The sequence below is a fragment of the Phyllostomus hastatus genome, unplaced genomic scaffold, assembly GCF_019186645.2.
Source record: "Phyllostomus hastatus isolate PE091 unplaced genomic scaffold, TTU_PhHast_1.1 phas_contig_80, whole genome shotgun sequence".
NCBI lineage: Eukaryota > Metazoa > Chordata > Mammalia > Chiroptera > Phyllostomidae > Phyllostomus > Phyllostomus hastatus.
This window is the reverse complement of record NW_025333960.1, coordinates 7,702,621-7,717,982: the sequence shown is the minus strand read 5'-3', so window position 1 is coordinate 7,717,982 and position 15,362 is coordinate 7,702,621. Positions and strand designations below refer to the sequence as shown.

Here is a 15,362-nt window from a genome sequence, read left to right as displayed (position 1 = left end):
ATGGAGGACAACACTTATTAGAAAAAAAAAAGAAAAAAGAACCAAATCAAGTGAATAATGAATAAAAGACAGAGCTGCCAGACTAAATTTGTGCCTGAAAGAAGCTAAAACCCTGGGTATGACCAAACCCTGCAGAGTTGGCTCCTTACCTACGGAGTCACCTGAGAGCTCCCACCGGTACTGCGGGGTGGAGTAGAGCTCAGCTTTGGCAGGGCCATTCTCGATGGGAAGGCTGGGGTGGATAGTGTGGTAATCTACAGGATTGCCATTCACAGTCACCAGGAGACCCTGTGGGGAGTGAGGGACAAAGGCACACCTGTGACAGCATCTGTCTTTTTGATATGGACATACTGCCTCCTTCCCTTGCCCTAACACGTAACTCAACAGTGAAGAAACTGATAGCTGAACCACTTAGTCTATATCCAGTTTAGCAAGAAGAAATCATGTCTGTTTCCCCTCCAGACCTATCCTACATGGAGATATCACAATACAATGTAAATTTGATCTTGTCCCACCTGTGCTAAACACCATGTGAGACACCCTCTGTTCTCACTATGAAGTCTGCACTCTGGAAAGGCTGACTGAGGCTTCATACCCAGTCTGATATTGTCAGCCTCTGATCAACAGCCTCATGGCTGTCCTCTCAGTTTGCCCTCCCACTATAAGGAACTCCAGACTTTTCCTGGGTCTTATCGCCCTGGGCCCTCCTGGTTCTACTCTCATGGGTTCTGCACAGGACTAATGCAGCAGGTATCAGCTTCGATGGACCCCCTCTGGGCATCTCTACCTGGTGCTGCCAGTTTGTAATTCCCTTATTGTAGCATGTCATATACTAAGTACAATTTCTTTCTTTTTCTTTTTTTTGGCTTTACAATTTTAAAAACATACATATAAACATACATACACATATATATATATATGTGTCTCTGTGTCCGTGGACATATAAGAGTTCCTATTCAAATTAGGTAATACACATGTCTTCAGAGAAAAATGATTTTAGAAAACCCTCCAACACAGCTTTTTAAAAAATTTAAATGCATTCTGTATGATTATACTTGAGCTCATATGATCACTGTTTTAATAGCAAAAAAAGGATTTAATTTCTACAAAATAATTATTTAAAAACAGAAAAATTTTAGATCATTAAAACACATTCAGAGGAACTACTATCAAAGACACATGGACAAAACCAAGGGGGAAGGTGGAAGCAAGGGTGGGAGGTGGATTTGGAGGGGGTGGGGAGAAAATACAGACAACTATAACTGAACAACAATAAAGTAATTAAAAAATACTCAAAGGAGACAATTCCATTTATGTTACTTTTATATTACTTATGCACATATAAATAATAATCTAAGGATATACTAACATCAGATGGTTTGTAGTCATCTTGGGTCATGGATAAAAGCTGCAAAAAGCAATGCAGGACAGCATGTTAATATATAAGCCAAAAGCACTGTAATATTGATACACACACACACACACACACACACACACACACACACACATATCTTTTTACCATACACAGGTCCATTCTCTTAAAGTAGCTTCATGCCAGTATGTTAACATTGCCATGCAATATATAAAGGGACAAATAATTGAACAGGATGTTGCTGTTTATTATATTATAACCATTTTCTAGTTTCTGATGTTAACTTTTCTTATACAAAATTTTTTAAAAAGAATTTTTATTTATTGATTTTAGAAAGAGAGAAGTGAGGAGGGAGGGAGGGAGGGAGAGAGAGAGAGAGAAAGAGAAGCATTGATTTTGTTGTTCTACTTTTTAGGGACTTTTTGGTTACTTCTTGTATGTGCCCTGACGAGTTGTCGAGCCCACAGCCTTGGTGTATCAGGACAGTGCTCTAACCAACTGAGCTACTCAGCCAGGGCCAGTGCTAACTTTCAATTAAAATAGCAAATAGCAGTGATAAACTGTATCACTACAAAAGTTTATTATATTTTTCAAGTGTTTTGTTCTTAATAGATTAAACTGCTTGATTTTATATTCCTAGGATCCTTTGACATATCTGCAGAATTCTGAGTGTTCACTTTTCAAGAAATAGAAGTTTCATAGTAAAGAAAAATTATTTTGTGGTTTAATATTATTTTAAGATTTTCATGCTGAGCACAACAAAATAATTACTATATGACTACATGTTTTAACTATATTAATGCCAGATGGTTTGCACTCCCCCTAAATAATAAGCATTTGCTGTGTCAGTGCAACAGGGTCCCCCAGATCTTTAAGTCAGGACTCATTTACATTCTTACAAATCACTGGGGGTCCCAAAGTGTTTTAATTTATGTGGGTCCTATTTTTAAAACTGAGGCATTTAATAATATTCAGTTCATTAAAAATTAAATAGCCATTATAAATTAACACAAATTTTATTCAAATAGCTATATTTAAAAAATACAGGAAAGAGAAGCATTGTTTTTGGCTTTTGTGTATCTTTTTAAAGTCTGACTTAAAAGGAGGTAGCTGGATTCTCATATCTGTTTCTTCACTCAGTCTGTTGTGATATGTTGTTTTGGTTGAAGTACATGAAGAAAATCTGGTTCACTGAGGTATGCAGTTGGAAAAGGAAGTATTTCAGTAGTCTATCCAGATAATTATGTATAGTTTTCTTTGCTACTACACCAAACTCAGCAAGTGGTAGGAACTTGAAGATTAGTTGCAATGTGAAATCTGAAACAAGATCAAAGAACTTTCCAGTCTGTTTATCAAATATGGTTGATACATAGGCACACCTTGGAGATATTGTGGGTTTGGTTTCAGACCACTGCAATCAAGCAAGTATTGACGTAAAGCAGGACAACATCTTTTTTGTGAGGGAGGGTCTTGCTTTCATTTTGTAAAACAACCCCACACATCTATGAAGCACAATATGGCAAAGCACAATAAAGCAAGGCATGCCTGTATCTTGTACCTTGTATGGATCTTTCACTGTGCATTGTAATATCATGGGTTGGTGACTTGCTTCAGTGAGTCATACTAAGTATTGGGAAGTTTTCAAGCTTTCTAAAATTTTCCAATATTTGAATATTCATTCAAAAGTTCAAATTTTATCATTAGCAAGAAATGCTGTGAATTGATGCCTTGAAATGATGGACTCCATTAATTTATTTACCAGTAATTGCCTGCCAAATACCCACACCTGAGTAACCATAATCTATCAGCTGCTCTTTCATGTAGACCTGGTGTTCGGTAGAAAAGGGCTAGTTCAGCCCACACTTCTCATGACTGACCAAGCGTTTTCCATAGACACAGTTGTCATACTTTAGTATGTAGCACTTTGTGTAGACTTCCTATTTGTCATACAGAGTATTAAAAAGACATGTGCTCTATGGTTGAGATTTAAGAAAGTTAGTAACTATTTTTAGTTCATCAAAGATACACTTGAGTGGAACTGGCCTTTCTACTTTGTTTCCTGTGAGTGTGTGGTCACAAAGAGTTTATCATCACTCTAGGGGTTCATGCCACTTCCTTTGCACTATCAGGGAAAATGTGAGCGCAACAAAAGGTAAATATTTTACAAATTATTACAAAAAATAGTTTTGTGCTTGTTGATTGCTGTAGTGGTCTCGGGAATTCCTAGAGGTGCACAGATCTCACTTTGGAAACTACTTTGCTATCCTTTGTTGATATCATTATTTAGTGCAATGGGCAGCATCATTTGAAACATGGTGTAAAGAGAGAGAAAAGGGCCCCTGGAAGTCCTCAGACATCTTAGGGCACCACATCTGCTCCACATCGTCATCAGCTTCCTAAGACAGTGCATTCATTGTTCTACCCACTCTCAGCACAGGATGGCCATGCTCAGAATAAGACCATGTGTCTTAGAAAACCTCACCTGCCACCAAATAAATCAGAGAATAGACTTCTTAATTCTCTTAACATGCTGCAAAGCAAAATGCTGACCCATCTAAGAAACATAAGATTATTTGTCTTTAGAACATTGTAAATGGGTATTTTAACAAGCCTATAGCACTGACTCAGTTGAGTTCAAAATGGTTATTATGTGATCCAAACGTTAATGAATTACCCAATTGTGACTCACTTTTCCTTGTCAGTCCATACTGCTGGTTCAAAGTAGTAAGAGATACTTGATTGTATTCATATAGATTGGTTTGATTTTCTCTAAGTGGTTTATTGAGTTATTATTGTAGCTGACTAATTAACAGTGAAAATGTTTTCTGCAATGTATTTGAACACTAAGACTTTCACCACCCAGTACTAACAGGTTATTTTGTTATTTTTTGTTTATTTTGAATCCATTTTTTAAAAAAACTAAGAACATTCTTTTTCTTTAGGGTTAAGTGACTTCACTAGAAAGTACTGAAATACAAAACAGTCTTTCACAGGGTATGATGGAGCCATGGTAAATTATTTGGACGCACTGGGTTCCCCCATTGAATAAAGCTTACTGGTGCAAAGACTTCAAAATCAAACCCTTTCTATAAACTGAGCAATTTGAGTTTGCATATGATATTATATGGCTTATATTCAGCAATGTAATATACAAATAGCAAGCTAAAGTAGGAAATAAAAAGTCCTTTCTTAGTTCCTTACCTTTCTCTCGTCGGTTGGGTAATGGGTTGCATACCACAGGCTCCGCCTCCTCTCAGCTGTTATTTGGATGGGGCTGCAAGCCAGGGCTCTGTCCTCTTCCTTGGTCCTCTCATCCTGCACCTGAGACACACAATAACCCACAGGACTAGCCCTGTTTCCCAGAGCAGTTCCCTCAACAAACTGGGTGACCAGTGAAACTTTTCATCTTTGCTTCAATGTGATTATTTTTTTAAATCAGTGTATACAATAAACAAGATGTTATCAGGATACTTTAAAAGTGACAAAAATTGCTGTTCTTTAAATGCTAAGCTCATCACTATTACATGTTCCTGATTGCTATTAAACCCCATAAATTATAGGAATATACTCTAATGTTAAATATCTACAGCCTCTCAATGTGTGGATATTTAAACAGCCTTCTAAACACTAGGAAGCAGCTATGCAAATGGTTCTTAGAGGAAGAGCTTTCAAACAAAAGTGCACAGTTAACCATGTAACTCAGCCATGGAAAATCTTTAATTAAGAAGAAACTTATTAAAGGCAGAACCATCTAGAGCTTACTCACAATAATAAGCAAGAATACGTCTTATGCACAAAACTGTGGCCTTGCCTAATAAGACATTGGCTTAAATTAGACAATTGATCTGGAAGAGATGATAAAGAAAGGGTATAAGGAATGGAATGCTTTTGAGTGAGTTGATTTGGTTTTTCAACAAAGAGGCCAATAGAAAGGACATTAACACACCACTGATATTGAGCAGAAGGAGGGGACATAGTCTTACAACCCAGTTCCTGCTTTCCAGTGTGCCAGGAGCTAGCACCCATGGAGACACTCTGACATGCTGGGTGGGAATTCACACTTGCCAGATAGGAGTCCATACATTCCATTTAAGTCTTGACACCTAGTTTTCCATCTTTTTGAAATGTGTTGTAGACTTTTACTGCAGAACTAACATTTGTTGGCTGGCATTTTTCATGATGTTCCAGTCATCTGGAACTATAATATAATATAGTCAGCCACCTGTCTTCTATCACTACCTCCATGAGACATACCCCTTCAGCCACTGTGATTTTGTTTTAATTATATTTTATTGATCACAATTTTATGCTATTGCAATTGTTTCAATTTTCCCCCAGTGCTCCCCTCAACCCAGCACCCCCCACTCCCTCAGGCAAATCCCCACGTCATTGTTTATGTCCATGGGTCATGAGTACAAATTCTTTGGCTACTTGATTTCCTATACTGTACTTTATATTCCCATGGGTATTTTGTAGCTACCTATTTGTACTCCTTAATCCCTTCACCTCTTTACCCATTCTTCCATACCCTCCTCCCATCTGGCAATTAACAAAATGCTCTCTGTATCTGTGATTCTGTGTCTATTCTTCTTGTTGGCTTAGTTTGTTTTTTAGATTCAGTTGTTGATAGATATGTACTTATTGCCATTTTATTGTTCACAATTATCTTCTTTTTCTTAAATAAGTCCCTTTAACATTTCATATAATAATGGTCTGGTGAAGATGAACTCCTTTAGTTCCACATTTGCATCATATGAGTACCAGAAAGAGAAGAGAAAGAGCAAGAAGTTGAAAATCTATTTGGAAAAAACAATGAAAGAAAATTTCCCTAATTTGGTGAAAGAAATAAACATGCAAGTCCAGGAAGCATATAAAGTCCCAAATAAGATAGATGTAAAGAGGCCCACTCCAAGATGCACCATAATTAAAATGCCAAAGGTTAAAGATAAAGAGAATCTTAAAAGCAACAAGAGAAAAGCAGTAAGTTACCTACAGTGGAGTTCCCATGAGATTGTCAGCTAATTTCTCAAAATAAACTGCAGGCAAGAAGGGGTTGGCAAGAAATATTCAAAGTCATGAAAAGCAGGGACATACAGTCATGATTGCTCTACCCAGCAAAGACATCATTTAGAATTACAGGGTAGATAAAGAGCTTCCCAGACAGCCACTATGATTTGTAACACTGCTATTAACTGTGTGGGCTGTGACTTAGATTGTCTTCCTAGCTGCCTTCCATTGTCCCCAGATGCCCTGTAGTTAAGGAAGCCCAATGACTCATTCGACTGAGGGGCTATAACAGTCTTCAACCCTGTGGCAACATGACAGCCAAAGTGGCCTGTCATTCTGGGAGTCTGCCTGAGATGTCGGAGAAAGCTAAGGACACTTAGAACTCTTATTAACTCAAATACCTTAAAGTAAAACAGTGTTCAGAAGTTGTTCTTATAATATATCTTGATTTCTTTTGTTCATGTTTTTACTCTTGCATATAGACATATCTGCAAGATATGTATGTGGTTTTGTAAGTGGCTTTGTGGTGGAAGTAAACACAATAAACACTTTAAAGGATTTTATGGGCACACTTAAATTTTAGGAGGGAATTGGATAAACATGTAACAGATAATAATTTGGATTCCCTAGGGCTCCAGAAAGCATTTTGTTACTATGTAACTGCCGTCAGTGGGCCCCAAAGACAGGTGATACACAAGAACACTGTGTACATGGATGGCCTCCATGGTCCCCATCCCCTGAAAGGTTTCACACAGGAGGGAGGATAGGATAGAGCCCCACGTCTTGGGTGGCATTCTTGCCAGGGGTGGATGGACACATATATTTCACCCAGTGTCATTGTACTATCTGGCTCAGATCCCACTTACTTTGTTGGACTCTTTCTCTTGTAGAATGTATAGTTCCTGTGTGTCATGGCTATGGGTTGGTACTCTATGCCTAACCCCCAGGTTAGAATCTGAGACAGTTGGCTTTCCATACATGTTTGTTGAGAGATTTTGTTCTGATAGTATTTGTACTTAGGACTCTTTGATCGACTGAGTGAATGAATGAGTGGGTTAATTTGTGGGTGTGAAGACAGAAAAGGGGAAAGTAGGCAATAAGGGCCCTCACCTAGAAGTGATACAAGAAGAGGTGTGACTGGATTGCAGAAACTTCAGTACAGCTGTGCTCATTAGAAGTTGCTTCTAACCTGTGGACTCCTCCCCTGGCAGGTGGTAGATGAAAGGTGTGACAACCCTGTCCATACTATTGGGTTGACCAAAAAGTTCATTTGTTTTTTCCCATAAGATGGCTCTAGTGGTGATTAGTTGTCTTTAACTTCACTTGAAACAATTTTGTTAAATTGTACTGTGACAGTGTGCATGAAAAAAACTTATCAAAATTGGTGAATTTTTATGTAGCCATTTTAATGTTGAAGATGTTATAAAATAAGCAACATTTTCAGCATATGATTTATTATTTTAAGGAAGGTAAAAACACAACTGAAACACAAAAAACAATTTGTACCATGTATGCTGAAGGTGCTGTGCCTGACTGAACATGTCAAAAGTGGTTTGTGAGGCTTCATGCCGGAGATTTCTTGCTGGATGATGTTCAAAGGTTGGATAGATCAGTTGAAGTCAATAGTGATCAAATTGAGACATTACTTGAGAACAATCAATGTTCTACCACACAGGTAACTCACATACTCAAACTATCCAAATCAATAAAGTCATTGGTGAAAATAAAAAATGTGTCTTTATTTTATGGAAAAAACAGAATGGACTTTTAGGCCAACCCAACGCTTGTCCTCTCATGTACCTATAAGCTGCCTTACCACTGAATTTTTTTTAGATAACATTTTTATCTACCATAAAAATGTCTAACTTCTACAAAACCCACAAACAGTCAAAAGACAGCCTAGTAAATTCAAGATTTGTAAAAAGTTGCACAAAAGCCATGGTTTTGGGAAAAGAGGAAGCATTTATATTAAGTAGCACTTTCAAAAGTAACTTTTTTCCTACTGTGCATTACACATTCACACACACACACTAATTGAAAATATAATAAAACCAATGTCTGAAAAAGCAGTTCAACATTTTCTAAATGGATTTTTCCCTCACAGATACTGTATAATGTCACTGTTAGTACTGCACAAGTACAATTAAGCAATGTTTAATTAAAGGGATTTTCTCCCTCAAAGTAGTTTTAAACATCAAAACAACTAGGCTTCTTACAAATATTTAGGTCTTATCATGCCATCAGTGGTTAGAGGTTAAAGGTCTGAGAAATTTGGAAAACTCCAGTCACTGTGATAACAGGGTAAATATAATAGCTAAGGCCCTACCTTGTCAAACATTAGTTTGAATGATTTCTACTGTTCAGTAAGCATGTGATTTCAGACCATTTTACCACTCTACCCTCTTTTTCCTCACCTCTAAGATGGGCATAATTTCTGCTCTTCAGAGTTAAGTGGTGGATTGACAGAGACAATGCATGTAAACAGTCTAGCATATGGCCTGGCAATTGGTATGTGCTCAATAAAAATGACTCTCATTTTCCTCATCACCTCCCAGTATTTTCTCAGAATGTGTTGACATCAAAGGAAAGCTAGTTTTTGTTCTGATAATATTTGTACTTAGTACTTTTCATAGAGTCAAAAATATTATCAGTAGAACACTATAGTTATTTTGGAATATAGTATTGATTAATGAGCAGTTAATGGGAATGAACCATTTCACCTGGAGTTTCCAGGTTACTTTGCAGGCAAGACCACAAAAACCTTCTTCTCCTTACAAGAGGTTCCTGTAGCCAGATGCGGATCAAAGTTGCCAGCGTGTAGTACATCACTAGCAGCAGAATGGGGTTGGCATGGTGGTGCCACGACAGGTCTTGGTTTGCCACAATCTTCCATGTTCTGGAACAATCTGTTTGAATTACTGATTTGATACCAAACAACCTGTTTAAAAATAAAGAGAAATATTCAAAAGATATACGAAGGTCTGTGTCCCTAAAAGAAAAAAAAAATCTTGTTTTTAGTACATTCATGAGCTCTTCCTAGGTTAATTGATCTTATTCCAGATATTTTATTACTTTTCTGTACATATAACTACATCCTTAAATAATATATGTATTTATATATAATGTATATTTTTCAAATCATATATGTGTGTTAGTATGTGTGTATGTATATATATAATGCCAATATTAGCCAGATGATCTTTACATTGGTTCAGAAATCTAGCTACTACTAAATCCTTGCACACCTATTAGAAATTTACATTTTAATTGTCAATTGGCTCTATTTAAACTGTGCTTTATCAAAATGTCAGGTAAGTAGTAACATGGTATTAAAACCAGGTAAATGAGTACATATTTTGTTTTTGGTAGTATGTTGCAACCATTCAAGGCATGACAGGTCCATGAGATTCAGGCATATGGAAGAATATTCATGGACCCATTGCAATGCTTGACATGCCTTTATTCAAGAGTGGGCAATCCATGCACGCTGGAAGCTGCATATCACACTGCATGTCACCTGTCTCCCTGCATGGAACCCAGTGGGGAAGCCCAACCCCCTTAAACACTAGATACTAACAAAGCCGGCAGGATGCCAAAGATATTATGTAACAGAGCTTCATACTACACATGCAAGCCCACCCAAGGCTATGGGAACAGTTTATTGGACCCAGTGTGCTTATCAGGCCCATTCTCAAGGTTATGGGAAACTGCTTTGCTTAGTTCCCCAGACATCTGGGTGAGGAAACCAGACTGCCTCCATTTACCTTACATATAGGATTCAGCATAGCTGTTCATTGAGTGATGATATTATTGGGCAAATGTTGAAACTGGAAACAGTTATGCAATTCAGCCATAAAAGCCAGATATTGTATATTAGAGTTTCTGTTAGATATAGTATTTCTGTCTAATTTTATTTATGGGAAATTTGATTGTTTTACTTTGAAATATAATTGATGATTTACTTTGAAATATACTTTTATAAAGCATCATACATTCTGAAATTTTTAATCTTCCTTCTACTATATAATCAGAGTGTATCTAATTATATGAGAAGTTATATAAAATATGATTCTTTTAGAAATTAATTTAATATAAATTTTTCTAAGAAAGAACTCTACTAAAAGAATAAAACTTTTATATGTTATGTGAGTCTCACACCTTTTTATCATTTGTAAAATTTATATGTAAACTTCCTTTGACTTTTAGGTTACATTCTTGATTGAGTTATGAAATCTTGCAAGACTAAATGTCCCTCGCTTGTAAAACCTTTCAAGTTAGTATTGTTTTCTATTACGAGACAAGTATAGTTCTGGGGTGAGTTTCTGAACACAAATTTTAAAGCTATATAGAAATTAAATTTTCTTTAATTTTATTGGAAAAAATAAATTATACTAGAACTTGCTCTTATTATAGGTCTTTTCTTCTAGGTCCAAGCAGATTTTTTTCGTAGTTAGTATTAGAAAGGAAAAAAGTTCCTGATAACAAGAGTTATGTTCCACTTAGCATGGCAGAATATTCTGAATATTGTTTTGCAGTCCTAGATTAAAATGTAAATTTCTTGTATAAAGTATATGGAGCCAAAAACTTTCAGATTTAGAATCAGATAAGCTGAATAGTCTTTGGATTAATCTACGCAGTATGTTTCAGCTACAAAGTCCTCCCTGTTTTCACTCCACACCTGGTACATACACTATAAACCTAATCAATTGTTAGTTTAAAAACACCTGTTTTGACCCATCAGCAAGTTAGTAGTTTCCACAGCCATTTATAAACTCTGTGCCTCATAGAAGACCCTATCACATCTATACCCCATACCTTACAGATGGTATCATAGCTTATTTCAAACTATCTTTGCACATTTCCATAAGAACACTGAGGAATCAGTGTTACGTTTTTTACTATCAGTGCAAGGACTAACAAGCATGGGTAGAAACTATAAAATGAAAGATTACTGCACCCTATATAAATGTTTTTCTAACAGGACTATGCAAATATTGTAAGGTCCAAGATTTCTTTCTTCCTTCCTCTTTTATTTTTTCAATTTTATTTTTTAATTACAGTCTGCATTTATTATTATTTTCTATTAGTTTCAGGTGTATAGCATAGTGGTTAGATAATCATATTATGTACTTTACAAAGTGGTCCTCCTGATATTCCAAGTACCCACCTAGCACTGAACATAGTTATTATAACAGTATTGATTATATTCCCCATGTTGTACAGTACATTGCTGGGATTTTTATGTCACTATCAATTTGTAGTTTTTAATTTTCACCTTTTTAACCCAACCCCTCTCCCCTCTGGAAACCCTCAATTTGTTTATAAGTATGTTTGTTTGTTTATAAGTATGTACTTTGTTTATAAGTATGTTTCTATTTCATTTGTTCCTTTATTTTGCTTTTTAGATTCCACATATAATTGAAATTATACAGTAATTTGTCTGTCTCTGCCTGACCTTTTTAACTCAGCATAATACTTTCCATGTCCATCCATGCTATTGCAATGATCTCTCTCTCTCTTTTTTTTTCAAAGAGTATGAATACTACAGGAAGAATTGCTAAGTAAGCTGGGAAGTTTGTACTTGAAATTTCACATTTTTTATGGCACTCTAATTCTAGGATGCTATGCATTATGTAACCATTTTTTAAATTTACTTATTACTGTGAACCTCCTATAATCCAGGATTTTTTCTCAATATTGGCAATACACAAAAAAGGTAACACCATAATACCTGCCCTCCCGGAAATCACTCTTGATCTAACTATAATGATGTGATATGCTAGTTTGGTGAAAGCAAGCTGTTATGGAAATACTTTCTGTTTGTGGGTGGGATGCATGTCGGGTGGTAGTCAGGAAGAAATATGCTGTATATTGAGACAATCCAAAAATAATAGATAAGTAAATAAGAGAAAAGAGAAATCCTGAAGGACTGGTGAGATGTTACCAGGTTGCAAGGTTGGGCTGGGGAGGGAGAGTCAGAAACTGGAAAAGGGAGAGCAAAAGCTCTACTTTGTTGTTGATGCATCACTGGATAGTTATAAACTTTATTCTTTCTTGATGGTTGCCATACAACTGTAGTGTCTTTACAGATGCCCTAGCCCCAATTTATTGAATAAAAATATCCATATTGTCAAAATTTATCCATCAATAAAAGCACTTATAAAAGACTATCTTAAATGTCTCTAAATAAATGTCAGTTTGCCTGAGAAGTATATGGTGATACAACTATGGAGTAGTAAATTGTCATTTATTGCTTATTTACAAGCAGAAAGACAAAGCTTTTCTTTTCTGTACATTTGGAATATCCCTTGTTTACCTTGGACCCCCAGGCCCAGATCTCCTAATGACAGACACAGGTGCATTTGGTAGGTGGCTCTGAAGATGACACTCCTTATGAAATCTAATAGAATTGGGAATGGCAGGGCATGTAAGCATGTGAACAATGATAGGACACTTTTCAAAAGTTGTTAAGATAAATGTTTCATATATCACAAACTGTTCTATTCATCAGAAGACAGCTGGTCCCTGCACAATCAGGGTTAGTTTCCAGTTTCCATATTAGAGCTGTGGCATGTGCTCCTCCTTTGGTACCCTCTTATCTTGCTCTGCTATTTCATGGCCAACATCTCTGTCCATAGTACTGGCCCTCACCTTCTGCTGAATTACAGTGCAAAGTGTGGTCTCTAGTTTCTCTTGCCTCTACATTGTGATCATTGCCCAGAGTTACCTTCAGAAACTCAGGCTCAGCATGTCACTTTCCTCTTCTATCTCCTATCCTTCACTGCTTGGAGAATTACCCCAAGTACCAGCAAAGCATCCCCAAGGCATTCTGCAAGCTGGTCTCCTGTTTCTCCAGAAATTCTATCATTGTTAGCTTATGTGCTTGTTTCTACACCAAATTTGATTGTAATTCTTTTAGAAAAGAATGTGTCATCATTTTGCCTTGATAGCAGTGCCTAGTATATAGCAGTTTTAAATATAAGCTTAGCTACTTGAATTAAAAGCACAGAGACTAAGTTTATACCATTCAGTTATAGTAGGTGATCATGGGTATTATAGCAGTAGAGATTAAAGGTCCTGCTTTTGAAAAACAAAAGGAGAAAGAAGGAATGGTAAGGAACTGTGGATACACAAGAGCATTTTAGAATATCTAGAATATTGCCACCTGAACCCCAACATCCATGATTTTTGTGCTCTTGTTCTGAGAAATCAGAACACAGAATAAGAGTATAACAATAGCACCACAAGAACACTTTGACTTAAATCTGAAGTCTACTTGCATCATATATAACAGATAATTGCTTTTGTGCTCTGCAGGCTGCCAATAAGAATCTTCAACTTTACCTTCTGGAAGGATCAATAAATAAGTGTATGTAAATAAGAAATAAAACTTTGTTTAAATTTGAGAATGCAAAATTCTAATTAAGAAACAAAAAGATATTGAAATATTAAATACAACAAAATATGGAACAACCTGATAATTCCTCCAAGATCCTACAACTGTACTTTATTCTGATTATTATACATAAAAATTCATTCTACACTTTTTGATAAAAGAGGGCATCGTTGCTACAAGAACTATATTTCATTGCATCATATATTTCATTGCATCATGGGGGTTATTCCCCCTTCACAGGCCCAAGCACACAGCTAACTCTCAGCTCTAATGGGACTCCCTAAGCCCATTTTCAACATCTCTCTCTCTCCCACAGAGCTCTTGTTTGGTATATTTTTCTCTCCCTCTAAAGTGCTCATAATATCTTACAACACACAGCGACTATAAATTGGTAGGGTATTTGTTTCTACTTATACATGTTGGAAGATTCATAAAACTTCCACTTGTTTACAGGTTCACTCCAGATCACATCTGCTTGGTCTCTAGCAATATAGGAATCCAACCATTTGCAAAAATTACATAATACTGAAAATAATACCACACTATAAGAAAGTTTAATGTTGGTAAAATGCATATAACATAACATTTGTCATCTTAATTTTTAAGTGTAGAGTTCAGTGGTATTAACTATATTAGCATTGTTCTGAAATCATCACCACCACCTGTCTCCAGAATTTTTCATTTTTGCAAACTGAAACTGTACCTATTAAATAATAACTTCCCATTCCCCAATCCCCTCAGCTCCTGGAAGCCACCATTCTACTTAGTCTCAAAGAAATTGACTACTTTTAGCATAATGCTCTCCAGTTTGTGAAATAAGCCAAGCAGTGAGGGACAAATACCATATGATCTCACCTTTAACTGGAACATAATCAACAAAAGAAAAAATGCAAACCAAATATAACCAGAGATATTGAAATTAAGAACAATCTAACAGTAGCCAGAGGGGAGGGGAGAGGGGACAGTGGGGAAAAGGGTTTTTAGGAACTACTATAAAGGACACATGGGCAAAACCAAGAAGGAGGGTGGAAGCAAGGGAGGGAGGTGGGTTTGGCTAGGGTGGGGAGGAGTGGTGGGGAGAAAATGCAGACAACTGTAATTGAACAACAATAAAGTGATTTAAAAAAGAAATTGACTACTCTCAGTACCACATGTAAATGGAATTATACAGTATTTGTCTTTTTGTCTTTAAGTCTCTGTAAGGCTGAATAATATTTCACTCTATGTATATAACACATTTTAAATCCATTTTTCCATAGATAAAAAATTCTACCTTTTAACTGTGTGACTAATGCTGCTATGAATATCAGTGTACAAATACCTCTTCAACACCCTGCTTTTAATTCTTTTAGACACATACCCAGAAATAGAATCATGTGATCATATGCTAATTCTATTTTTATTTTTTTGAGGAAATACCACTTTGTTCCCCACAGTGGCTGTACCACTTTATATTCCTACCATTGGTGAACAAGCATTTCAATTTCTCCACATCATTGCTAACACTTTTTATTATTATTTTTTGATAGTAGCCATCCTAATGGGCATGAAGTTGGACACCACACTTTTAATTTTGCTTTTTCTTCT

The 15,362-nt window shown here is 36.3% G+C and overlaps 1 protein-coding gene across 1 annotated transcript in view; it reads right to left on the bottom strand.

Annotated features, from left to right (window-relative positions):
- The window catches only part of PIEZO2 (piezo type mechanosensitive ion channel component 2), a 503,470-nt gene that overhangs the window by 144,154 nt on the left and 343,954 nt on the right, over positions 1–15,362 (bottom strand). The window contains exons 8-11 of the mRNA XM_045850410.1: positions 9,155–9,317; positions 4,574–4,693; positions 1,370–1,408; positions 150–288 (exon numbers count right to left, since the gene is read on the bottom strand). Of these exons, the coding sequence (XP_045706366.1) occupies positions 150–288; positions 1,370–1,408; positions 4,574–4,693; positions 9,155–9,317 (461 nt within the window). The remainder of the gene's footprint in view (positions 1–149; positions 289–1,369; positions 1,409–4,573; positions 4,694–9,154; positions 9,318–15,362) is intronic.